We start from the raw sequence: 27,330 nt of genomic DNA, 5'->3' as shown, positions 1-27,330 counted from the left end.
CTCCATCCATTGTTGAGACAGCAGAAGCAGCATGTCCAGAGTAGAGTGACCTGGTCTGAAACCAAATTGATGATCAGAGATCAAGCCATTGGAGAAGAGGAAAGATTTCATATCCGAAGCAATGATGGATTCCATGACTTTGCTGATAATTGGGAGAAGGCTGATTGGTCTGTAGTTGCTAGGATCTGTTTTTGCACCTTTTTTGTGCAAAGCGGTGATGTTGGCTGATTTCATAGCAGATGGCAGTTGACCTTGAGCAAAAGAGAGGGTGAAGAGAACAGAGAGAGGGAGTGAAAGAGCGGAAGAACAGGATTTTAGGACCCGTGGGCTGATGCCGTCAGGTCCAGTTGCAGAATCAGAGTCGAGGGTTGATAGAAACTTTTCCACCTTGTCAGGAGGAAAGGACACAGAGTCCAGGAGCAGCTGGGTACGACTGGGTACGGTGGGTACAGAAAGGGATGGGTTTGGGACATAAGATTTAGAGGCAAACACAGAGTTGAGGCCTTCAGCTTTTTCACGTGCGGAGTCAAAAAAATTGGACCTCAAAAATGGTTGTTGGTTGGTTTCAGTAAGCTGACATGCAAATTTTATTCAGATTTCAGGTCAATCGGATGAAAATTGAGGATTTTAGAAATTTGAAAAAAGTGGTTGACCTTTTGACCTCAAAAATATATAGGATTTTGTCGGACCACGAACTCTACCATTTGGTGAAGTTTCGTGAAGATCGGTTTAAAATTGTGACCTGTAGGCAAGTAAAAGTGAGCGGACAGACAAACACACACACACAAACCGGAATGATCAACATACTTGCAAAATTTTTTTTTTTTGGACAAGTAACAAACGCAACCGACCAATATATTTGAAAAATCTTCGATTTTGCAAATGACAAACAGATACTGAGATAGCAGTGAAAACAACCTCCATCCACCTTCGGTGGCGGAGGTGATAAACATCCCCGTGTCCAATAAAAGGTCCGGTACCGATTGTTATTGAAAATGTAATTTTGTCCGAACGACGACAAAACGTAAATAGTTAACGATGACAAACGTCGTTTGTAGTAGGTTACACGTTACAGTACGTGTCTACGTGAAGATGCGAAGGATGGAGACCAGCTGTAAATATGGAAGCCGCGTTCACACACCGCTCGACCAAACATTACAATGTGTCGAGGCACGCAGATATTCGAAAGGGGGAGGTGGAGGAGGGACTTCCCTTGCACACACTCCGCTCACGTTTTTGATCCTTTGACGCTGCAGAGAGCTCGGAATGCGGGTCGCAACCTCAGACATATGGACGCGGAGCGGTTTAGCGCCATCGCTGAAGCACGGACATACGGATCGCAGAAAACCAAGCGGATGGGAACCGGAAGTGCAACAGAACCTTTAACGGGATGTTCCTGGGAAAAGGGAGGAAACAAACCGCACTATCGGAAGGAAATGGAAACACGAAAATCAAAAAAACCAGCGATATACTCTGGTCTCAGTCTTTTTCCTTTTCGAGTTTAATGGCGTTTTTGGAGCCGTGAGGCTCTAGATATGCCACGCAACAACACGTCAACATGATACCCAAGAAACAATTTCATAGGGATTTCTCGCTCATTTAAAAATCTCAGCACAGCTTCACAGAGTCAGGTGCTTCTGGTTCAATTCAGCGATCTGATCTCTACTCTACGGGCAAGCCTGGGAAGCTTAACTGGAGGTACCACACCTGGGTGCACCTTGTAACAGAATCTTCCCTTCGTACCGGTGTCCCACTGAAATTGCCATTTTTTCACAATCTTGTCCTTTACCAAAGTAATAGTTTCCGATGGACCAAGAGTGATTTCAGTCACATTTGCGATTTTCAGGGCTTGCTTCGCTGCCAGATCACAGGCCTCGTGAGGGAAAGCGACGGCGGAAAGTGGCTCAAAGAAAACTTCCATCGTTATTTATCCAAAAGTGAACAATTATTATTTATACTTTCAAATATGAGCCTCGATTAAACGTCCATTCATGAACACGGATTAGTCGGTGTATAAGATCGCTGCCTGAGGATTAAAAAGGGATAATTTACCACATGAAGTGAAGATTTTAATTTATTATTCGCCTGGTTTATACATATAAAGTACTGCTTTACAAGTATACTTTACATACAACTTTATACCACAAATATTTCTTGTTAATAAAGTTAAGTCTGAATTTTGAAACCACAAACCAACTACACCACCATGGCTGTGAGGAGATGGGCGGAGCTTGTGAACAAAGCCAAAGCGTATGGCATGAGGGGAGGGCATGGTGAAGGCGTGTCTCGCGTGAGGTGAGGTGCTGACGTGCTATGTTGTTCTGTGGTTACAACGGGGCCGCGGTTGTCAGTTCATACATCACTTTGACACAATTATATTTGCGTCCAGGTTCTTCGTGGTGCTTATGCAATGGCAGAGTCCAGTGAGGTTCTCGTTGTTTCTGCTCCGGGGAAGATTATTCTTCATGGAGAGCACAGTGTCGTGTACGGGAAGGTAAAGCGTCTCTGAAAAGCTGATTTTCCACTGATATATTTGCTTCATAAGAGGCACCTGCTCCCTTCGGGCTCATCCTATGATGCTTTAGACTCGGCCATGTTATTGTCCCCATCATCATCATCATCATCATCATCATCATCATCATCATCATCATCATCATTATTATTATTATTAGCAGAGTAGCTGTCCTATGGGTTATTTTGTTCCAAGCATATAAGCTGTTCGGTGGAAGTAACTATTTATTTAGGCGGTGTATAGGAACCAGACCGCTGCCTCGATCGCTTCTGAAAAAAAATTCCAGCCTTAAGCAATAATATGCTTGTGTTTTCTCATTATCTATCATTGATATACACACACACACACACACACACAAGCCATTGCTTCATTATAGTATGGTGATTATTACTATTATCTATATTTCGGCGGTAATTTGTATGTTTCACGTAGGTTTACAAAGTGTTTGATGTCTATTAATTACGTACTGTTAGAACATACCTTTCGACACTTTACACTGCTGAGACCCCTTCACACTTTAGATCCCATCACACTTTAGACCCCTTAGACATTTTATCTTTAAGACCCTTTCGACATGTTACATGCTTTAGACACCTTTTGACCCTTTTACATATTTACATCCTTTTGACCCATTAGACCACTCGTCTAGACCTTTAGACCCCTTGAGAGCCCATATAATATAGATCCTTTAAACCCGTTTGACCCTTTCAACTCTAGACCTCCTTACGTACCTTTAGCAGATTGGCAGGGACTCTGCAAGCAGCCATCTCGATTCAGGACTGATCTCCCATATCTACTACCCCTGATAAGTCAGCCTGGACAACTTTCGGGGACACCTCTTCACAGTGGACCCGCCCTTTCCCTCTTGTCTCTCTCTCTCTCTAACGTTGTCGTGGCCCTGAATTTGTGAAGGTGGAGGTACACCATCCTGGATGTGGGGATCTCTGTGTCACTCCTGCAAGATCGATTGGCTGTCTCTGTACCACGGGCTTGTTTGAGATAACTGTCCGGGGCTAAACAACAACAACAACAACAACAACAAAAACAACAACAACATGAACAACATCTCAGCCTGGGAATTCTTCCATAGAAAGATCTTTTTTTCTTTTCTTGTTGTGTCCTGATCCGTTAAGTGTACTAGTGCTAGCTCTTCCACGAGCCTCTACTACATATACAATTTTTTAAAATATGGTTTTTCGTTAAAAATAGCAGATTTAATAAAGAATTAACATAGTGTACAATTTTGGGTCTAACTGTAGTTATTTTATTATTATTAGTATTACTAGGGCATGCCCGTACTATATATATATCTAAAATTATATCCCCCCCCTCTATTTACATGAAATGGTTTGGTCCATTCGCAAAGCCAAAGCGAACGGCTTGCGAGTACGGTGACAATCCCCCCCCCCCCTCTATTTACATGAAATGGTTTGGTCCAAAGCGAACGGCTTGCGAGTACGGTGACAATCCCCCCCTCTATTTACATGAAATGGTTTGGTCCAAAGCGAACGGCTTGCGAGTACGGTGACAATCCCCCCCCCCCCCCCCCCTCTATTTACATGAAATGGTTTGGTCCAAAGCGAACGGCTTGCGGAGTTTGGTAAAGAAATCGCCATAGCTCGGTAACTACTTGTCCGATTAATATGAAACCTTGAAAAGGCACATCCTCGGGTCCCCAGCAATATACCTGGCAAGTTTCAAGTACAGTGGAACCTTGACTTACGAGTTTAATCCGTTCCGTGACCGAGCTCGTAACTCAAATTGCTCGTATCTCAAATCAAATTTCCCCATTGAAATGCATTGAAATGCTATTAATCCGTTCCAGCCCGCCAAAAACCACACCAATTTTTTTTTAAATATACAGTATATATAAAAAATATCTCGCGCTTTATATTTCACCTGTATGCAGCATACAAGTTGGCAGGATGGCCTGGACTGGAGGTACGCACACTTGACTCTAAAGTCTAAACTGTCCAGCCTGGGTTTGAATCCCGACCCAGCTATAACCTGTCATGGGTGAATCACAGGCAGGGTGATTCATCAATGTGTGTACCGCTAAACTGGGCGCCCCGTTTGCGTCCCATTAGTTGTTGGATGTTAAGGATCTCACCGTGTTTTCCACAAAGAGAAGGCGAGCTATCGCCGGCACTCTGAACAAGTTGACGGCAGAGATACTGTACTTGCACGGCATGATAACCACGTGTCGCACGATCTCTTGTCATGGTCCACAAGATTATCACAGAGAGGTGCAGCTTCCAGCGTTTCGAGATCTGATCCAGGCCTATCCAACGAGACCGGTCCCAGCGTTCTAGGCCCGGTGGTTGTCTCAGACGGACCCGACAACGGCAGTGTTCGTTTTAACTCGATTCGATTCGAGCGCCGACGTGCCGGCGAACAAAACCGGTCATATCTTTTGAACGCGTGGCTCGATTTTTACAAAATAAACTTTTTCTTGAAGGTCTGAACCGTGCGCTCAAAACGATACCGAGTTTGACCCTGAGAGAGCCGTTTTGCGCCGGCAAAGGCGCCTTGTGTGACGTGAGGACCACGTCGTGCTGCATAGATTATCATAAATTATCATATCATTATCGGCGGCGTTATATATCATTAGCGCTATACGACAGAGATACTGTACGTGCACGGCAAGATAACCACGTGACCGGGTGGCGAAAGCTCGTAACTCGGATCTCGGCTCGCATCTCAAAGCAATAAACTGCCAGAGTGACGGCTCGTATCTCGAAAAACTCGTAAGTTGGGGCACTCGTAAGTCGAGGTTCCACTGTATATCGGACCCGTGGTTGTCGAGAAACAGCGGTCACAGACAAACACACAAACACACAGACACACAGAGATTACTGGAATTATAGATAGATTATTATTATTGTTACCTCCGCCACCAAATAGTGTAGGCTGTTATGTCATTTCGTGTTTTTTTTTTGTTAAAAGCAAAATTCCACTTGATTCCTTGTCTTTGGGGTGTCACATGTTCGAAAAAATAGGTTGTTAATTTTTTTAAACGGATTAAGGGTGTCAAATCCAATATGGCCGCCAAAATATATAACTTCCATTAAAACTGGTATTCTGAACACAGTATGAGGTCCAAATTAATGATAATACTCATAATTTCAATACCAAGGAGTTCAAAAACAATTAATTTCAATATGGCAGTCAAATTCAAAATGGTGGAAAAATCCAAGATGGCCGCCACTTCTTAAATAACCACAGTACAAAAACTTAATGTTCTTGATAACACAAATTGTGAATGATGAAATAGGTCCATTTTGGTGGTAATGCCCACATAAGTAATGCTAGGCCGTTGGGGAAACATGTTACTGATTCGTTGAAATCGGTGGATGCCAGCCATAGTGAGAAATAGTGAGAAAATCCAATATGGCTACCACTGTTTTACACAAAGGTCCACATTGCTATAACAATGATAGCGTAATGTAATTTCCTGTTTGACCATATTTAAATATTCCTGTCTCACAATCATCCGTTTTACCTTACAAGTCCTCGTGTTCATCTCCCACAATGTTCTGAGCTGATTGGTCATTGTTGCTACAGCCGTAGTTCAAACAGCTACAGACCTCTGTGCATGGGAGTTTATTGCTGCGGCAACTACAGGAGTTTCCTTTGCATCCTGATTTGCAGCCACATTTTACCAGCTTAGTCACGGCCTCTGGTGCTGGAGGGTTCAAACACATCACCGGAAGAAATCTATTTTACTCTGACTTCCATCCGTAGTCAGTGGGAGAAGGAAGGGACGGTTGACTTTTGCATGCCTGCATCCATATCATTGCAATATAATGTGCTCGCAGAATGTGTGGTGTCAATGATCCAGAGGTTGGAGGCAGACTCTCTCCCTCGGCCTGTCGATTTGAGTACAAGAACCATCGTAGTGCATTTACTTTGGTGTGTGTTTTGGATCTGTACAACAAGCAAACAAACCTTTCCAGTTGGTCAATTGCGTTTGGAGAGGGTGTAGCAGCAGATTTTCCAAGTGAAGCAAGTGAATCCAGTATCATATCATCGCAGGACATGAACACCTTCATACACCAGTCCTTTGTCCTGCCGGCGAACCTGCCACACATATCTGATCCTGTGAAAGAATGAAACCCGAGAATAGCTGAGGCGCGGTTAACTCCTAACTTTTCAAAGATAGGTTTGACTGCAATTTTCCTATTCAGTTTTCCTTTTCCGGTAAGGAAATATGTCTCAGCAGGTAGCTGTGGATACATGTGGATCATCAGCAAGAAGACATCGGTATCTGGAGAGTCTATTACAAGTTCTACATCGCCGTTAACTGTTAGGGCATGGAGCAAGAGTAACGTATCCGCTTCTTCATGACCGTGTTTTACCAATTCATCAGGCACACTTACATTGCCTTTTGTCTCAGTGCCGAAGGTTACCATGAACTTCTTCAATTTGTTGGCAGAGCTGTTGCTGTGATCCAGAGTCTTTGCAGCTAAATACTCTACAAGTTCTGCCTTGGTTTTGACACTTGAAAGGAAGTCCTTCAAGGAAATATTCTGGATCAGTGTACTATCTTGGATGTGATAGTAGGTCGAGTTTCCCTTTGTTCTCTTTTTTCTCATTTGCTCTTTCAGAGAACTTTCGACGTATCTGTCAAATACCAGTCTTACTTCGTCGTAGTTAGCTGCAATCCTGATAAGCTTTTCAAGAAATGACATGGCAAAATCACTGCATGTTTTCATTTTGTCTGTCTTGGAGATGGAGTTAAGGAGGGCCATGCCATCTATGACTACAACTTTAAATTTCTCAGACATGTCGGACATGTCAGTTGAAGCTTCTTGCTCAGGCTGCGCTTCTTGTACTTCAGGCGCCTTGGCTTGGGGTGGTACTTCAGTTTGGGAGTTTTCGCTCAATACCTGGTCGCCAGAAACACTCGGTATGGCATTAGCTGGATCGCTTGTGGCTTCTGTTGGGCTAGGTTGCTCCTTGGTAACTAGCGCTTCAAGATGATGAAGGACCTTAGCCTTGTCATATGCTAGGAGAAGTGACCCATCCGAAGCGAAAAGGGCACATGGAACAATTCCAAATTCATACTTCCCAATACAGTCCTTTAGATCAAGGTCTGGACGGCTTCTTGATGCTACTATAAACCTCTGTAGGAGTCCTCGTTCTTCTTTGACTTTAATGAGTTTGTCACCTGCTTTCACTTTCTTCACTGTGTTGGCACTTTTGAAAGTGCCTATGTTATTTCTCTTCATTGGATCCCACACTGAAAGTTTTCCTTCTGTAAGGCGTTCTTTGACAAATGTCTGGAACAACTGTTGTCCGATGGCATCGCGGTCTACTATGTCCTTTGTTACCTTTTCATCAATTACTTTATTGGTAAGAAGGTTACACAGGTCACTCTCATCGGTTACGAATGGGTCTCCATGAACAACAAATACCTCTGTCAATCTAGCGGAATTTCTCATTACTCGGGTGGACTTTCCCCCTGTGATCTCGTGGTGTTGGTCTCTGGTATCAGCACCTTCCATGCCATATTCTCTTTGAAACTCCTCTACTAGATTAGTCAAGTCAGGTGCAATCAGGAAGAAACGGTCTAGAGCTCTCTCAATTTGGGTTATTCCAGTAATGCCTCCAATGACCTTGAGTTTGCGGTTCTCCTGCTCAATTCCGTGATCTGGACCTATTGAAGTGAATGCAGCAATCCCCTTCGTCACACAGAAATTTCCTTTCAGGAGTTCTGCCCAGACATCTGGAAAAACTTGTTGTGTTTGCTGCATTGTTGACAGGTACAAAGGGAGCAAACGTGCGTAGTTCAGGTGGTCGTGAGCAAAGAAGTACTTGATAAGAGCTTCAGTGCTTTCCATATGCAGCAGCAGGTCCCGTTGTCTGGTAGCTCTAATATACTGAAGGATAGTTTCAAACTGCCTCAAGTAGTTACGGATGTAGTGTTGAATTGGTGCTGGATTGCTTTCAAACTGTCCCAACTTTGTGAGGATATCTCTAGATTCGAACATGGTCATGGTTTCTCTGACGGCATCTCTGAGGTTTTGACGGTTGCCTGTGTTCATGCTGATATCTTTCTGATATGCTTTTTCCAAATCAATGGACGCTTCACTTAGGAACACTTTCTCTTCTGGTGCTTTTGTTAGGAACCTGTCAAAGTAGAGATGGTATAGAGCAAGCAATGTTACAGTATGTGCTTCTAGGGACCTGTAGAGATGTTTTCCATTTAGGATTTGCGTTACGGTTGTTGGAGAATATAGTCCAGCTACGACCCAAGCCTGGTCAATGCCGCTTCCTTCTGCCATATTGAAATTGAATTTGAATTTGACTGCCATATTGAAATTAATTGTTTTTGAACTCCTTGGTATTGAAATTATGGGTATTATCATTAATTTGGACCTCATACTGTGTTCAGAATACCAGTTTTAATGGAATTTATATATTTTGGCGGCCATCTTGGATTTGACACCCTTAATCCGTTTTAAAAAATTAACAACCTATTTTTTCGAACATGTGACACCCCAAAGACAAGGAATCAAGTGGAATTTTTCTTTTAACAAAAAAAAAACACGACAGCCATTTTTAAGACATAGCAGCCTACACTAAAAAGTGGATGGAGGTTGTTTTCACCCTTGTCTGACCTGTTTGTCTGTCCGTCCGTTTGTCTGTTTGTGAACAAAATATCTCAAAAAGGTGTGGACGGATTCTGACGAAATTTGGCAGATATGTAGCGTATGTGACAAGGATGAAATGATTAGATTTAGGTGAAGATTCGGATCCGACTACTATAATTTTTCAAGTGATTCTTCACCATTGGGAGATCGGGCCAAAAATGATACATAGCAGGATATCTCAAAAAGTTGTGGACGGATTTGGACGAAACTTTATGGACAGGTTGGGTGTCTGACAAGGACGATTCGATTAAATTTTGGTGAAGATCTAAATATGGATTCGGATATGAGAATTATTTAATTTTTAACTGATTCCTCACCATTGGGAGATAGAGCCAAAAACGATACATTGCAGGATATATCAAAAAGTTATGGATGGACTTGGACGAGATTTGTTGGGCAGGTTGTGTGTGTGATTCAATTTTGATGAATTGATTCAATTTTGGTGAAGATCCGGATCCAGCTAGTTTAATTTTAAAGGGATTCTTTACCATTGAGTGATATGGCCAACCAGGTGGAGGTATGCTCTCTACTGAGTGCCATCTCGTTTGTTTCTGCATTTCCTTGCCCATTTCCTGTTTGCTCTGATTTTACCAGGAATTGCTCGTTGTTGATTGTCGAAACTTTGTCTATTTGACAGACAGCGTTGGCAGCCAGTATTGGACTGCGTACTCGAGTCCGTCTTCGATCATCTTCAAATGGGGCAACTCGTCTACACCTAGCCAGTCTTGACATTTCAAGGGAATGGCGTTTGGAGAGCCTCAGCCATGCAATCCCGATTATAGATGGTACGCAGCTGTCGTGTAACCAGTACGTGCCTCCCCAAGAAAATCCCTTTGAAATGGAGATTACATTTGCGTACATTGACATCTTGAACAAACATGAACTTCTCCACTGTTGTGAGACCAGGAACCATGTCTGCTGCCACTTGGTTGATGTCTGTATTAACTGGGATGGGGGTTGGGGGGGGGGGGGGGTTACAATAGATCATGAAATCTCTCCATAATGCCTGGCTAATAAATTTGGGGGGAAAAAAAAAAAAGCAATTACTTGTTCAACTCAAAACATGATAAAAGATTTAAAAAACCGATACATTATCTGAGAGGCTACAATTTACAGTTTAAACATTTAGTGTGAGGGGAAATGAGGATGAAGAAGATGAGCTTTGGGCCCTTCATTCAACCACCAACACCACAAGGTGTGGTCATCGTGTTCAAACCTATTAACTGTCAGGAGCCATGAACTCATATTACATGTGAACTTGCTATAAGGGGCCTGCCACAGATCCACCATGTTTGGGTGTCCGTTATACAGGTAACTAGGCTTCTCATTGTTTCTGGTAAAGAAGATGCCAAAGTTGAAGTACGCTCCGGTTTAGTTGCAGTCGTTTGTGGACTAAACCTAGCCCTCCCTCACTGTTAAATTCAGTATCAGTCGGAGCCTTTTGGCAGTAGAGTCCTTTTTATTTATTTTTGGCAATCCCTACTTCACCACCTCCTCTCCCCCAAAACTTGTCAACTACAAAGAGGTAATTTGTGTAGACCCACATTGGTGTTGATGCTTGAACTCACAGGCCACAACATTTTGATGCTTGAGGTCCGTCTTGAGGTTTTGACATAAAGGGAAACCATCTTTTTTATTTGATTTTAACATTGTTCTGCTTCTTTTTTGTTTTTCCTTTAACTTATTCTTCGACATTTGTTGTTTTTTTTATAACACAAGCTCAAATAATTAATTTCAACCATTAAATGTTGCAAAGTGATGCAATTTGGAACACGAAATATGATTTTCAGTATTCTAGACATTGTTGATGTTTTTAACTTTCATACTTTGTTTAATTTGTCCAGGAACCTCTTTTTTACCTCCGCCAGTGAAGGTGGACGAAGGTTATGTTCTCATCCGTCTGTTTGTTTGTTTGTCTTTGAACAGGATATCTCAATGTTATGGACAAATTCGGACGAAATTTTGTGCAGTCGTTGGGGCTGTGACGAGGATGAATTGATTCGATTTTGTTGTTAAATATCCGGATCCCTATCCTAGAAGTTTTTTTTGCTTTAAAGTGATTCTTCACCTTTGAGAGATGGGGCTGGAAACGATGGAAACGATCGGAGCACGATATCTCAAAGGTTTTGGACGGATTACGACAAAACCTGGTGAATGAGTTGGTTGGATAAAAAAAACAACAGTTCAATTCGATTTTTTGTAAAGGTCCCGATAGAGATCCGGCCTATCGGTGGGATACAAAACATAAACTGTTCGGCCTGGTGGAGGTATGTGCTCTACGGAGTAGTTTAAATATGGAATTTATTTGAGCCCGGTTGTTGATCTTTTCATTTAATCAGGTTGTGATTGGGTATAGTGAAAACTGCGCATTTACCCCGACAATTGATATGAGCTTCCTGTTTGGAGTTGGGATTTTTGGCATTGCATTGGGTGTGCAGGAAAAGCCAGGTGTTGGCTTAGCGGTAGGGCGCAGGCTTGGGATCCTAGGATCCTGGGTTCGAATCCCGGTCGATCGCTGAATTAACGCATGGTGGGGGTTGACTCAGCCTGACATCCTTCCGAGGTCGGTAAATTTGAGTACCAGCTTGCTGGGATGAATGATTCCGGTGTGTACCCCGATTTAGAATAGGTACACCGTATCCCTGCGCATGGTAAGAGGCGACTAAGGGTTGGCGTCAGGAAAGGCATCCGGCCAAAAAACATTGCCTCAAAAAGGGAACCATGATGATTGTTATGGGGCCCGCAAAGCTAACCCCCACTCTAGTGGGGAAAAATGGCCTTAAAACGATCATTCATATTCATATTCATTGGGTATGCAGGAATAAGAAATCCAGCACCACCTCAGGCTGACTCAATGTTGATCCTGCGGCAGCTGTCACAGTCTGACAAAGGTGACATTGAAGACTCCGCCTTGTTGGTTTTCCTCTTCTTGTACACACACATCTGCTCTGCCAGGTAACGTCAAAGTAAATTGATTCTGATTGGTTTTTCATTTTGGTCGAGACCTGCGTGGAATGTTGAAGTACTGTTATGTCGGGGGGTAAAGGAATATCTAGAGCCAGGTAGATCTGTATAGGTAACATGCTTCGACTGTCGCGATAGGGAATCTACCTTGTAATAAGTTCTGTGTTTTTTTAGGCGGTTCGTCAGGGTAAGTGTATACCTGTGAACATACAAGGATGTTCGTGTGTTAAATAGTTGTAGGGATTAAGATGAGACCCCTGTATGTCAGACCTGGTAATCATTCCTTTGTCCCTTATGGCAACGCACACATATAAACACTTAGATAGGTTCTTGGTGCACACATTAATTAGTTCCCTTCCCTTACAATGACCTTGGAAGAAGACCGGCAGGAAGCCAGATCGGGGCACCGCCGGATGGCCGCCGCCAGCCGCACCACCAGCTGGCCGAGCAACATCGCGTGAGACGAGCTGTAACCACGCCCAGGAGGACTGTGATTGGTTGGCGCGGAAGGCGCGAACCTGGAACCAATCAGCGCGGAAGGCGCGAGGAGGTTCGGCAAACGGCGGGAAGCTACGAGGCTCTGGTTGGTGGCGCGCCAAGACTGACGTAACAGGCAAAGTTACAAAAGGGCTCGCTGGGTGACATTTTCTCTCTGTGCGCTGGACCCCTTCGTATTGGAGATCTCTCTCTCTGTGCTTGAAGCTCTTGCCAGTCTCTGGTCTTCATTGGCTCTTCCTTCTCGTGTGCTGAACCTTCGTGCTTCGTGCTGGGTGACGTTGGTTCATCGTGGTGCTTGGAGCGGGATCCGGTGCTGTTGGTACTGGAGCGAGGGACCTTGTGGCGTGCTGCGGAGCGAGTCGCATCGAGGCTGGGTGAAGCGTGCGAGCGAGGCGGACGGAGGGTTTCCTCGCGCCGGAGCTTGTAGCCGGACGGGGCCGCGTTGGACGACGGACAGATAAGCTCGCACCACATTACACAAACCCACGACGAACGTGTTCTTTTGTTAATTCATTTTCCCCTGTCTCGTATTTGGAAGTCGGTGTGTGGGATCCCAATTTAGGATCATTATTTATTTACTGTCGCGTTCCTTGTTCTCGGGTTCTGTGGAAGTGTAAATTTATCCCTAACAGTTCAGTTTAATAAATAATCATTTTTGTACATTTTACCCCGGATTCCAGTTTTGAGTTAATTCCCCCGCAGGATCGGAGCTGCAGTTGGAACGCTATCGGTAAGCGCTTCCGCATCTTCCTCTTCACTTCTTCTTCCCGCAGTTGATAGCAAAATCCGTATTTGGTCGTCGCCTCAGTTAAAGCCGTTCTGGTCATTCACGGTCCCTGGTGTTAACCATGAGGGATTCGCACGATAGTACATTATAACTGGGAGTAATGTTTGTTGGTTGTTTTGGTAAATAATTTGATGTTGAAAAAAACTTTCTTGTAACCTATCTTACAATTACATGAGAATAGAAGTTTTATCGGAGCTTCAGTAAAGAACGACAAGACTTGATGCAACTCGAGTCAGTCAAACGAACCCATCTATCTATTTTAATGGTCAGCCACTAGAAGAGGTGTAGTGTCTATAATTTGGCCTCACCATCAGCCATGACGTCTCCTCGGCTCACCATATAGGAACACTGGCCTCCAAAGTTTGGGTGACCGGACTACGTGGCGTAATGGATTGAGCATCCGCTCTGAGTCTGGTTGGTCGGTGATTCAAACCAAACCCTGGAAATGTCCTACCAAAGACTAACTAGAACGACACTCTTCGACGTCATGGCATCGACCAATATGTCTCCGTCCACATTATTACATCATTATAATACTTGTACCCAGTTTGATTTAAATCCATTCAGCTGTTCTCAAGTTATTACATTTTTACCTGACATGACCTCTGACCTTTGACCCTTTGCCCCCAAAATTTAATCAGTTCATGTTTATAGCATTATACATACCTGTACCAAGTGTTACGTGCTCCTCTCCAAACCCCGGTCACGGTGTACCTCCGAGCCCCGAGAGGAGTCACGGCAGAAAGATGTGTTATTCTGCATGTCAAAAGTCAATGGTGAAACCACACCAATTGTTACCAACAAACAAGTATTGTATTAAGGTCACACAAGAATGACAGTACAATAACAAAATTAATCAATTGTACAACCACTATATCATTCCTATGATGGTACCATCAGTTTCGTACAATATAACTCACTGTGCTCCAAGTGAGCGAAAATAACATTCCCAATGTCTCTATCCCGGCTTCAAGCCAAAGTCAATCCACGCTCCAGTGATCGTCAGAACGATGTTGTATCGAGACCAGAATCCTGCTCGGTTGACAGTCACACTGCCAAAAATGGGCAAAAGTGTCCTCAAGAGGCGGCTGGGAAATCACACCTTTGGGTATGGACGTTCAACGGCTCCCAATCAGCGAACCGCAAATTCACACTCAAAATCCACGTTACACACACACACCAGGTTAATGTCTGGATGCGGTGAAATGGTTGAAGCGAGTTGAAAAACCTGGAGCGATGCGAAATCAGGCGCGAGGCAAAATGGCCAACGGTCCGTTCTCGAGACGTAATGGCACTCCAATGATTCTCTTCGGAATCGACCGCAAAACCTGTCACGCAGTTATATCTGTCACAGCGATAACAACTCTGTCGCAGGAATCCCTTTCCCAGGAAACCCCAAAGTTCGCTAGTGACCCCCGTTCGCCAGCGTTTGCTCAAAACCTCAACGCAGCTCGGCTCCTTCTCCGACCTCACTCGCTCCGCCTCTTCTTCCTCTCTTCTTCTTCCTCGTCCGGTTCCCGATCCGGTTTCCGGTTTCTTTTAAAACACTAACTTTTTTTACCTTTTGAAAACGGTTATCTCTATTTCACATAAACGATAACAATAATAGTACATGCAACCAAAAATGTTTACAGTGGATGAGAACCATAACAACAGAAGTGACGAATCCGTAACACAAGTTTGAATTGGATCACTTCAGCCGGTCTCAAGTTTTTGACCTATTACAGACTTTGACCTTTGCCCCCAAAATCTAATCAGTTCATCTTTACAACATTATACATACCTGTACTAAGTTTGAATTGGATCACTTCAGCCGTTCTCAAGTTATAGAGCTATTACAGATGTGACCTTTGCCCTTTGACCCCAAATCTAATCAGTTCATCTTAACATCATTATACATAAGTCTACCAAATTTGGTCAGAATCCCATCACTGGTTCACAAGTTATCGCGATAACAGAATTTTTACCTAACATGACCTCTGACCTTTGGCCTTTGACCTCGTGACCCCAAAAGCTAATCAGTTGATCTTTCCGTCATTATACACACCTGCACCAAGTGTGACTAAGATCCCTTCAGCTGTTCTCAAATTATCGCGGTAACAAAAACGTATTACAGACGGACAGACAGACAACTTGAAAACATAATGACTTCGTCGACGGAGGCATGAAATTCCTTGGCTGAAGCTCAGCATTTCAAAATGATAGAGCACAGACAAAGAACCACAGGTTGGCAATCTGCACATGCTTGATGGGCCGAATAGCCTCTTTATTTATTTATTTATTTTCTAACCAAGCTACAGACTGGGCATCCTTTGGAAAATCTGACCTACTCGGTCTTTGTCCACAGCTCACTGGAGTCGGGCCTGCTTTCTTGTGATCCACGCGTCACACTTCGGTTTCCTGAATTCTGTGCGATCTAAACCACAACATTTTCGGCATCTCGCACAATTAGGGCACAAGGCCTGGTGCTCTAATCACAGGTCGTGGCCTCCATTTTTTTTACCTCCTGAAAGCCTTCATCCCTCTGAGCTCTCTGGCCCAATCCAGCTCCTCCACGGTGTTCGCATTCTTCCAGTAACCTTTTCCTGGTTAATCTTCCACAACCCATGCTTACCGCACACTTGTTCCTATTTTATCCTGTATGTGGAACCTCCTTCCAGAGAAGGTTCATTGACGCTCACTCATCCTGGATGATCATGCCCCTCCACTCCCACAATCCCCACTCGTAATCTTTTCTTCCCCAGTTAACCCAACCGTCTTAAGTGTGGGTTACCATGGTAACCTTCCCTCACCTCCCTCCCTCTCTCTCTTTTCGTGTTTGTTCATTCCCTTGCTTGTTGTGGCCAACTGTCCGTCAGTATGTTACCTTTTGACTCTGTCACCTCGTTCTTCCGTGAGTCCAGTTCTTGACTATAAATAAAAACTTCCTCAAATTGAGCCTGAATTATGCTTCATCATGTCGACTTGTTTAATTCACATCCATCCCTGCATGTCCACAGTGCCCTGCCAGGGCTGGATGTCGAGGTCGGGTCGGACCTGCCACCGAGTGCGGGATTGGGCTCCAGCGCCGCGTACTGCACCAGCCTTGCTGCCGCCCTCCTCGCTGCCACCCACAACATCTCCCGCAATCCGAGTAACGGCAGGTAGTGGTTAACTTCCAGCAGGTAGTGGTTAACTTCCAGCAGGTAGTGGTTAACTTCCAGCAGGTAGTGGTTAACTTCCAGCAGGTAGTGGATAACTTCCACCAGGTAGTGGTTAACTTCCACCAGGTAGTGGTTAACTTCCACCAGGTAGTGGTTAACTTCCACCAGGTAGTGGTTACACTCCACCAGGTAGTGGTTACACTCCACCAGGTAGTGGTTAACTTCCACCAGGTAGTGGTTAACTTCCACCTGGTAGTGGTTAACTTCCACCAGGTAGTGGTTACACTCCACCAGGTAGTGGTTACACTCCACCAGGTAGTGGTTAACTTCCAGCAGGTAGTGGTTAACTTCCACCAGGTAGTGGTTAACTTCCACCAGGTAGTGGTTAACTTCCACCAGGTAGTGGTTAACTTCCACCAGGTAGTGGTTACACTCCACCAGGTAGTGGTTACACTCCACCAGGTAGTGGTTAACTTCCACCAGGTAGTGGTTAACTTCCACCAGGTAGTGGTTAACTTCCACCTGGTAGTGGTTAACTTCCACCAGGTAGTGGTTAACTTCCAGCAGGTAGTGGTTAACTTCCCGTTGGAAATGTTTGCCTTTTGGAGATTTTGACTATCTCCGTCCGCATGTAAATTTTGTATCATCGGCTCCCGAGGACATGTGTGTGGCCGCCATTGTTGACTTGATCAGTATGACGTGGTATTGTGGATTTGACAGGTGGCAGCAGGAAGATCTAGAGCTCATCGACAAGTGGGCCTTCCGGGCAGAGACTCTCATCCATGGAAACCCCTCAGGAATCGACAACACCGTGAGCACATTTGGTACATCTCGTGCGACTTTCTCATCCCTTTATACTGCATACTCGGTTACCTGTATATTGATTGCAAGGTAGGCCAACATTAATTTTTTGGTTATTTCGGAATTTCTCTGAAGTAAACTCGGCATGTGTCCCGCCGTCTGTACGTCTGTTAACATTTGACCAAAACATCTTCTCTCAAACTACCTGACCGATATTGACCAAATTTGTATGATGCATCAGGACAGCAAGGTCTCACGGGGTTGGGCTCCCCATCAATATGCGCCCCATATGACGGGGGTAACAGAAAAGTTTTGCCCCAAATATTGGTATTTTTTTTTCCAAAAATCTTCTTCTCAGAAACCGCCAAATTGATTAGGACCAAATTCGGCACGAGACATCGGGCCCGTGCCCTAACCTTGAGTTGTGGTCCCCATGGCCGTATCTCCCCTGGAAAGGGGACCATGAGCCCCCTCTCCGAATCCTTCCTATTCACGACACAACATCTTCACAACTACCGGGCTGATGCGGACCAAAGTTTGTATGATGCATCAGGACAGCAAGGTCTCTTGGGGGTTGTGCTCCCCATCCTGATACCCGCTATAAAGGGGGTAAAAGTTGGCCTATGCCCATAATTTGGCTAATTCAAAACATTCTCAGAAACCAATCAGATCCAGACCAAACTGGCCATGCGGCATTAAGCCCTTGCCCTAACCTCAAGTTGTGCTCCCCATGGCCGTAACTCCTGCGGAAAGGGGCCCATGTTGCCCTCCCCCAATCCTACATTTTCATTCAATTGTCTTCTTCTCCCAAACGACCCAGCCGATTCAAACCAGGAGATTGGTGTGGAATGGTGTGCAGATGAGCTTGACAGGGAGATTGGTGAAATGCCGACTGAGATGGGCTGGACACTTGGTGCACATGAGGGAAGAGAGAATGGCAAAGAGAGCGGATACGTTGAGGGAAGAAGGTAGGAGGAAAAGAGGTAGATTGTGGATGAGATGGGAGGATTGTGTGAAGAGGGAAATCAGTAAGGTGGGAGTGGTTGGAGAGTGGAGGAGTATTGTGGTGAATGTAGGACAGAAGATTGGTACTATTGGACCTCAACCCCTTAAAAAGTGAAGAAGAAGAGGAAGAAGAAGATTACCACAATGTGCCTTGCTATCGGCATATCCATAATGATGTGAAATTGAGCCGATTCATATTGTTTAAATCACACACCTGCACACACCCATTATCACAGGTTGGTTCAAAGCAGATGGTGAAGCATGAACGAAAAGTGGGAAGGACAGAGGTGTGAGTGAGATAGCTGCGAGCTACCTTGTAGTGCATTAGGAAAGGTGCTGCACCAACGTGAGGTTGATGTTGATAACTTACCATTGCGTCTATCCATCCGCCCAAGGGCCGATCCCTGCTCCCAAAAAGCAGTCCTTGTTGGCACGGATAATGGGTGATTCGCCTTCGACTCGTCCGTCAGGGCAGGAATTTTTGGAATTTGGCCACATGGTGTTGGCACACTAACCTGCTCTTCGGAAAGGACGCAGTGGGATCTTTACCGTCAAGCAGCAACCCTCGCAGGTGAACGGATTCCCGACTTGGTTCTTCCTACGTGTGGCGCACTGATTGATGGGACACCCCTGTCTGCAAAATTCCAGTGAAACAGTTTATAGACAAAATCAGGAGACGACCACAGACAGCTCGGAGGTAAAAAGGTGACCTTAAAACCACCTGCGAGGCCCCCAGCGACTCTAAACTTGAACACAGGTATCATGAGCAGCATGGTTTCTCATCACTGTAATAAACAAAACGCAATTAGTTATGAATAAACTCGGCAATTAATCTCTTGATGTTTTCATCTATTTTCAGGAGGTGCTCTGAGTTATCAGAGTGGACACATCTCAGAATTGAAAAGGTAATAACAATCATTCAATGGGACACTTTGAAATACGTTCATAGAAGGAATAATCCCTTGTGGGATTTTATTCATCTTTATTTGTAAAACCGAAAAACACGGTCTGTGAAGCCGGCTGTCCAGCCATGTGATTATATGTCTATTAATTACGTACTGTTTGAACGCTGGTTGTATCCCGTCTGTTAATTATGTACGTCTATTAATTACGTATTGTTGGAATACACCTTTCGACCCTTTAGACTGCTGAGATCCCTTAGACCTTTGAAGACTCTATCCCCCAAGACCTTGAAGACCACCAAGACCTCAAATACCCTTAAAGACCAAAAAGACCCTGAAGCTCCCGAAGACCCAAAATATCTATAAGACCCTTAAAGACCCTGAACACCCAAAAGCCCACAAAGATCCAGAAGACCACAAAGACTCCAAAGATCCAAAAGACCCATAAGAGACTTTCAATACTTTAGACACCTTTAGATCCCTTCACCCTTCCAACCTGTTATACCCTTTAAGCCTTTACACCCCTTAAGTCCCTTTCGACCCCTTACTCCCTTCAGACCGATTACAGCTTGGACCCTTGACCATTTAGACGTTGGAGCTTTACACCACATGGACCTTTTTTGATTACAAATAAGTAATATCACCAATAATAGAAATAAATTTATACAAAAGAAATGTTTGTATTATGATTGGTGTAAATCAAGACAATGCAGCAACTCAAGGTCAGTCAGGTCATTATCCTCAGTTTAAACAAGCCTGTGTCTCTGCGGCGACGTGTGGTGAGGCGAGTGTAGCGAGTGTAGCGAGCGGACCCATGCTACTTTACAATAAAAACAATCGCTCATTGTTGGAGCATTTTTATTGAATACACCATTGTTGCTTTTTCAAAGGTGGGACAGTACAAACTACTTCGTTATCGGCCCCACATGGTCACCTTCTTGACAGAGGTTATAAAATCTCAACAAAAGACTCATTTTTGATCTTTTTTTTTTTTTTAACATCCACCGATGCTAGGAGATGGGACACCAAACTTAACATCTATCCGTACCTGCGGATGGCGTACTTTGTGATTGGACTCCCAATCCGTCAATTGGTCGGGTCGGGAACTCGAACCTAGACTCTGCAACTCCAGAGTAAATTATTGTGCTCCCTGTACAACATACTATGGGACTAAGGGACATACAAACTGATGGAAAAAAAAAAAAAGTTGCCAATATGGAGTAATGAGTTACACTAAGTTCGACTGGACTTTCAGGAGCATGATGATCCACCTTTTCCCCCAGCATGCCAACACTGCGTGTGCTGTTAACGAATACAAACGTCCCTCGGTCCACGAGCACGCTCGTCTCAGCCGTGAAGGACAATGTGAACAAGGTAGGCAACGTCAACAGGTGCATGCTTCGATACATTTTTAATGCATCCCAAGGAAAACCTGTGTTTTTACCGATACAACTTTGTTCTGTCAGTTTCCAGATATTTACAAACCCATCCTGGATTCGATGGGGGCCATAGCTGTCGAGAGCAAACGTGTGATGGAAGCCCTGGCGAGCGGAACCTTGCCAGAAGTTTCAGTTGCTTGCAACACCTTGGAATCCAAAGATGATCTTTTCTGCGTTTTGGAGGTAATGGAATCCCTCCGTTAAAGTTTCCAAATCGATGTACAGACTTGTGGCACAACAGTCTTTTTTATCTTCGACCTTGATTGCGAAAAAGTGAAATTGTTGTTCTTCTGCCGACGAGGTCACAGGAAGCATTATGTTTTCGGTTTGTCTGTCCGGCTCTCCGTCCGTCCGTCCGTCCGTCTGTGCGTATGTCTTCCGTGATAAGTTTTCGTCAGCGCGATAACTTGAGAACGGCTGAAAGGATAGAAGTCCAGCAAGGTCATGGAATCCATCATCACAGTTGATATGAAATCATTCCTTTTCTCAAACAACCTCATCTCAGATCATCAATTCAGATTCAGACAGGTTGCCCCACCTTGGACATGTTGCTTCCACTCTACCAACAATGGATGGAGGCCCTCAACATTGGGCATGAGATTGAGATCAAGCTTTCGATACAGTCTAGCACCCCTCCTTGCTCTCCAAACTGTCTACCTGTGGCATCCGAGGCCAACTCCACTCTTGGATTCCTGATTACCTCTACTCTCATCACCAACACGTGGCTTTCAACAAGATCCTGTCTCCTCTCCCTGTCACATCTGGGCAGTGTTTTGACCCAGGCCTATTTCTAATCTTCATCAACAATCTTTCTGACTCTCTGGAAAATCCCCTTTATCTATTTGCTGATGGCTCCACCCTCTGCCGTGATATCCATTGGCCTTCAGATAGATAGACAGGCAGCAGCTTCTTCAGACAGACCGAGGATGAAGCATTGAAAGAGCAAAGGGTGTAAGACTAGAAATGAGATTGTAGACAACAGAGAGACCACCGAGACCAGTCTGACGTGTGAAAGTGATAGGGTCAGCTTCCTCATGGAAGATTTCAATGATCTTGAAGGCCTCGGTTTCCATGGCGTCTAGCTGAGCATGGAGTGATACAGGGGCACCAGCCCAGAGTGGAGAGCAGTATTCCAAGTTGCAGATGAAGGTCTTGCAGGTGAATAAAAGTTCAGGTGTACCAAGGAAGGACTTTGTGCGGTGCATGATGCCCAGTCGCCAACTGGCTTTGGAGGTCATCTTTGAAATGTGGTTTGACCAGGAAATATCATGGCTGATCATGAGACCCAAGAGTTTGAATGACTGAACTTCCTCAAGAGGATTGTTTAGAAAGTATATGTGGGAGATAGGGAGAGAGTGAGATTTGTCAGGATTGAAAGACGTATTCCAAGTGTTTGATCGGCTTGTGATTTTGTCCAAGTCTGAAGAGAGGGAAGATGCTACAGTCTGTCTGAAGGATGAGGGATGTCACGGCAGAGGGTGGAGTCATCAGCAAGTGGATGAAGTGGATTTTCCAGAGTCAGAGAGATCATTGATGAAGATTAGGAATAAGATGGGGCCAGGAACACTGCCTTGGGATACTCCAGCCTTGACAGGGAGATGAGATGAAAGGATTCCATTGAGAGCCGCACATTGGCTACGAAAGTAGAGGAAGTCAGTAAGCCATGTGTGGAGTTGCCCTTGGATGCCATAAGCAGAGAGTTTGGAGAGCAAGGTGGAGTGCCAGACTGTATCAAAAGCATGAGATATGTCTTGGGAGACTGCCATGGTCTCATTTATGACATTGAGGGCCTCCTCCATCCATTGTTACGAGAGTAGAAGCAGCATGTCCAAGGTAGAGTGACCAGGTCTGAATCCAAATTGATGATCTAAGATGATGCCGTGAGAAAAAAGAAAGGATTTCATCTCAACTGTAATGATGGATTTCATGACTGCTGATTATTGGAAGTAGATTGATAGGTCTGTACTTATGGGAATCAGCCTTTGAACCTTTTTATGTAAGGCAGTGATGTTTGATGACTTCCGAGGAGGTGGAAAATAAACTAGGGCAACCAATAGGGTGTAAACGTGTTTTAATGAATGTTTCCCCCTGTACTGTCTTTCCCTCGCGGTCCCCCTGTGCTGTGTTCCTGGATGTCTTTTTGTTGAATGTGTTTTAATGAATGTTTCCCCCTGTACTGTCTTTCCCTCGCGTTCCCCCTGTGCTGTGTTCCTGGATGTCTTTTTGTTGAATGTGTTTTAATGAATGTTTCCCCCTGTACTGTCTTTCCCTCGCGGTCCCCCTGTGCTGTGTTCCTGGATGTCTTTTTGTTGAATGTGTTTTAATGAATGTTTCCCCCTGTACTGTCTTTCCCTCGCGGTCCCCCTGTGCTGTGTTCCTGGATGTCTTTTTGTTGAATGTGTTTTAATGAATGTTTCCCCCTGTACTGTCTTTCCCTCGCGGTCCCCCTGTACTGTCTTTCCCTCGCGGTCCCCCTGTGCTGTGTTCCTGGATGTCTTTTTGTTGAATGTGTTTTAATGAATGTTTCCCCTTGTACTGTCTTTCCCTCGCGGTCCCCCTGTACTGTCTTTCCCTCGTGGTCCCCCTGTGCTGTGTTCCTGGATGTCTTTTTGTTGAATGTGTTTTAATGAATGTTTCCCCCTGTACTGTCTTTCCCTCGCGGTCCCCCTGTACTGTCTTTCCCTCGCGGTCCCCCTGTGCTGTGTTCCTGGATGTCTTTTTGTTGAATGTGTTTTAATGAATGTTTCCCCCTGTACTGTCTTTCCCTCGCGGTCCCCCTGTGCTGTGTTCCTGGATGTCTTTTTGTTGAATGTGTTTTAATGAATGTTTCCCCCTGTACTGTCTTTCCCTCGCGGTCCCCCTGTGCTGTGTTCTTGGATGTCTTTTTGTTGAATGTGTTTTAATGAATGTTTCCCCCTGTACTGTCTTTCCCTCCTGGTTGTCAGCTCTTTCACGAGCCTCGATTCAGTATAAAAAACAAAAACAAACAAAAAAAAAGGCAGAAAGGATGTGAGAGCAGCAGAGCAGGATTTTAGGATACGCTAGCTAATGCCATCCGGTCCAAAGTCCAAATCAAAGGTTGCCAGAAACGTATGCACCTTCTCAGTTGCAAAAGACAGAGACCAGGAGCAGTTGAGTGTGACTGGAGATGGTGGGTACAGAGAGCGAGGAGTTTGTGCCAAGATTTGGAAGCAAACACAGAATTGAGGCATTCGGCCTTCTCACGAGCGGAGCGGAGTGGGGCGTGATGCCGTTTGAAGAGAGGCTCCAGAGACAGACTTGACAAGGTGTCATCAGCTTTTAGAGGATGGAGACAAGTTTGAAAGTTCAATCTTGAGGTTGGACAGATGTCATTTTCTGGTACTCCTGTGTGTGGGCACACACTGGTTGCCAGCTTTGAGTAATGAGCTGAAATTGCCTTCTGGGTTTGCTTTCCAGGAAGAGAAGGCAAGTTTTTTTTTTTTTCACAGCAACTGCTCCGCCACAGGATTCAGTGTACCATGGGTAGGAGATTCAGTGTACCTAGAAGGGTAGGATAATTGAATACGAGATTGGATGGATCTGTGCATGTTTGATACATCGTCGGCTTTTGACCAGTTGGATCTTTTTATCTGCATCTGTTTGCTCTTGCATCATCTATTGTGTCTTTGATCAGACCTTGATAGATGTAAACCAGCAGCTCTTGATGGCCCTTGGCGTGGGACACCCATGTTTGGAGCAGCTGTGTCGAGTTACACGAAAGCATGGCCTACACAGCAAACTTACCGGGGCAGGTGGTGGTGGCTGCGGTTTCACTGTGGTCCCTCCAGGTGAGTTATCCTTATATCATTCTGCTGATTGAATCCATGGTGAGTTATCCTTATATCATTCTGCTGATTGAATCCATGGTGAGTTATCCTTGTATCATTCTGACGATTGAATCCATAGTGAGTTATCCTTATATCATTCTGCTGATTGAATCCATGGTGAGTTATCCTTGTATCATTCTGATGATTGAATCCATAGTGAGTTATCCTTATACCATTCTGCTGATTGAATCCATGGTGAGGTATCCTTATATCATTCTGCTGATTGAATCCATGGTGAGGTATCCTTATATCATTCTGCTGATTGAATCCATGGTGAGGTATCCTTATATCATTCTGCTGATTGAATCCATGGTGAGGTATCCTTATATCATTCTGCTGATTGAATCCATGGTGAGTTATCCTTGTATCATTCTGATGATTGAATCCATGGTGAGGTATCCTTATATCATTCTGCTGATTGATTCCATAGTGAGTTATCCATGATATCACTGTATTATTTCGCTTTACTCTAACGACCTGTGCCAGGTCATCTGTCAGCCATGTCTCCAACATAATACCAACATGAGTAGAATGGCACGTGGTAGAGCGAATACCTCCACCAGGTTGAACAGTTTACATTTTGTACACCACCGATAGGCCGGATCTGCACCCAGACCCTAACCAAATTAGAATCTGCTTATTCTAGTCATCTACCAAAGTCATCCACCGCGTTTTGTCACCACAACCCACAACTTTTGGAATACCGTGCTATATATTGTGTTTGGCCCTATCTCTCATTGGTGAAGAATCACTTATGGTATGTAGCCTCGTTTGACGGTCCGTCGCTAAATTGGGGATCACGTGGGTGGTAGATCTGACCACATGCCGGCAGATGGGATACCTGCCTAACGTGCAGTCGAGGGACTGCACACACCTTGATGCCTTGCCTGCCAGCGAGACACCAGGATGACCGTTTATAGCTGGTCGGAGATTCAAACCCAGGACGGACAGTTCAGAGGCAAGTGTGCATACCTGTAGGACATCCTGCCAGCCCACTACAGGACACACTGATCGTTAATAAATCTCATGTTGCAACAGTGTGGAGTAAACAGGTCAATTCGCCCAGGTGAACAAGATTTATTTTATAATGCAAAATGTATTTTTTATTTAAAACCAGGCATGAGTGTTTGTGCACTGACTAAGGTTTCAGACTTGAACGTGTCCTCACTCTTGTGATCCATATTCCAATGTTTGATCGATTCACCCCAACATCTTCTGTGACAGGTGTCGGTGCGAATGTTGTAGAAGCCGTGCGTGCGGACCTGGTGAGGTGCGGCTTTGTGTGCTGGGAAACCGATTTGGGAGGTCCTGGAGTTTGCATCCCCCGGACCGAACAGAGTTTGGTCCAAGAAAAATGAACTTTGCTCTTTTGAACAAATCAACATCTGATGACCGGTGAACCTCGTTGATTCTGCAGCATCGAACTTGCCGCGCCCTCTTCAGGTGTTTCTGGAGCCTTCTGATCTGGAGAAGTTGCGATTACAAAGGTCGTCTTTTATTTTTGGAAATGGCCAAAAGTAATTGGACATGAAGTTCAATGAGCATAGAATGTTATCAACATGCTGCTCTTCAACCAATTCTTACTTTCAATTGTGCTATTTCGGGAAATTTCTTCTGTGGCCGATAAATGTTTTCCAACACCTCAGGATTTTTTTTTTTTTTTTATTTTTTTATTTTTTTTTTGTATACAATATCGAGGCTCGTGAAAGAGCGAACATTAATCACACAGAAAGACAAACCGACACATAAAACATATAACATAGGGAGCGGTAGACAAGATGGGGAGAGAGGGGGAAGGACACAAACACAACATTTGAGAGCAGGGACCGAGAGACATGGAGACATCGAGAGATCTGAGAGAGGGCGAGGGCTTTGGGGGGGGGGGGGGGGCGTGGGAAGGGGGCAGTGGGAGAGGTATAAAACATATGGACACTGCCAGGACTTCCAGGAAAGAAGTTGGAATTTCAAACAAGGTGGATCTGGGGTGAATTAGCGGGGGTAGAAAAGATCAAGGTTTTGGATGGGGGAAGATAAGAGATGGTGGTGAACAGCTGTTTTAAAGACCTGGAGGGAGGAGTGGGATTGAAGGGAGTGAGGGAGTTTGTTCCAGAGGCGGGAGAAAAGAGGAATGAAAGAGTGAAGGTGAGCGGAGAGCCGAGATTTCGGCAGTTTAACCATCAGAGGGTTGCTGGCAGATCTTGTGCGACCTGTAGGAATATTTGGGGGACAGAGCACAGAGAGAGCTGGGGGTGCAAGGCCGGAGAGGAGTCGGTAGAAGACAGAAAGACCACCTACCTGCCTGCGGTGAGTGAGTGAAAGGCCCTCAGAGATAGCTTCATCGCGGGAGATTCCAATAATTCTGAAAGCTTTGGTTTCAACAGCGTGAAGCCGAGCTAGGTGTGAGGCAGGAGCACCGGCCCATAGGGGAGAACAGTATTCCATTGAGCTGCGGATGAAAGCCTTGTATGTGGTGAGGAGCTCAGGTGTGCCGAGGAAGGACTTCGCACGACGGAGGATGCCCAGTCGGCGACTGGCTTTGGAGGCCAGCTTGGAAATGTGGTTTTCCCAAGAAAGATCATGGCAGATAGTGAGACCCAAAATCTTCAGCGACAGAACTTCTTGGAGAGGATTGTTGAGAAAGTAGATGGGAGGGTTGTCCAGTCGATCTTTTCGGAGAGACATAGTAAGAGTGTGAGATTTGTCAGGATTGGAGGCATCGTTAATCGGATAATTGTTACCTGCGCCAGGTGTCCATTTTTATGCCTCCATCGACAA

At 44.8% G+C, this 27,330-nt stretch overlaps 2 protein-coding genes across 9 annotated transcripts in view; one reads left to right on the top strand and one right to left on the bottom strand.

Annotated features, from left to right (window-relative positions):
* The window catches only part of MMAB (metabolism of cobalamin associated B), a 28,208-nt gene extending 26,819 nt beyond the window's left edge, over nt 1-1,389 (bottom strand). Inside the window, exon 1 of one of the 5 annotated variants that reach the window (XM_068136156.2) lies at nt 1,233-1,389. In XM_068136156.2, coding sequence (XP_067992257.2) covers nt 1,233-1,315 — 83 coding nt within the window. In that variant the 5' untranslated portion in view covers nt 1,316-1,389. Of the gene's footprint in view, nt 1-897; nt 969-1,232 lie in introns of those variants that run through there. The other 4 variants (XM_068136152.2, XM_068136158.2, XM_068136157.2 and 1 more) reach the window with 4 other exon arrangements.
* An 830-nt stretch (nt 1,390-2,219) lies between these two features.
* Nucleotides 2,220-26,204, top strand: MVK (mevalonate kinase). 4 transcript variants are annotated; one of them, XM_068136148.2, is made up of 11 exons: nt 2,220-2,295; nt 2,390-2,494; nt 9,806-9,953; nt 11,988-12,123; nt 16,417-16,560; nt 17,281-17,384; nt 19,226-19,271; nt 20,552-20,642; nt 20,735-20,890; nt 24,363-24,516; nt 25,780-26,204. In XM_068136148.2, the coding sequence occupies exons 2-11, from the start codon at nt 2,411-2,413 to the stop codon at nt 25,911-25,913; spliced, it is 1,197 nt and encodes a 398-aa protein (XP_067992249.1). In that variant the 5' UTR covers nt 2,220-2,295; nt 2,390-2,410; the 3' UTR covers nt 25,914-26,204. The 4 variants fall into 4 exon arrangements, with proteins under 4 accessions (XP_067992249.1, XP_078624321.1, XP_067992248.1 ...); XM_068136147.2 differs by lacking the exon at nt 2,220-2,295 and having other exon boundaries at nt 2,298-2,494; XM_068136149.2 differs by lacking the exons at nt 2,220-2,295; nt 25,780-26,204 and adding an exon at nt 25,368-25,738 and having other exon boundaries at nt 2,312-2,494.
* The last annotated feature ends 1,126 nt before the right edge of the window (nt 26,205-27,330 follow it).

Source organism: Myxine glutinosa, chromosome 14 (genome assembly GCF_964187855.1).
Source record: "Myxine glutinosa chromosome 14, kmMyxGlut1.1, whole genome shotgun sequence".
In the NCBI taxonomy this organism is placed as follows: domain Eukaryota; kingdom Metazoa; phylum Chordata; class Myxini; order Myxiniformes; family Myxinidae; genus Myxine; species Myxine glutinosa.
This window is presented reverse-complemented; position numbering and strand designations above follow the sequence as displayed.

Bases quoted from the DNA above. Each gene is read 5' to 3' on its own strand.
- MVK (XM_068136148.2), top strand. From the start codon at position 2,411: ATGGCAGAGTCCAGTGAGGTTCTCGTTGTTTCTGCTCCGGGGAAGATT. The intron at 19,272-20,551 runs GTAATAACAATC...CTTTTCCCCCAG, and splicing joins CACATCTCAGAATTGAAAAG to CATGCCAACACTGCGTGTGC. The intron at 20,891-24,362 runs GTAATGGAATCC...GTCTTTGATCAG, and splicing joins ATCTTTTCTGCGTTTTGGAG to ACCTTGATAGATGTAAACCA.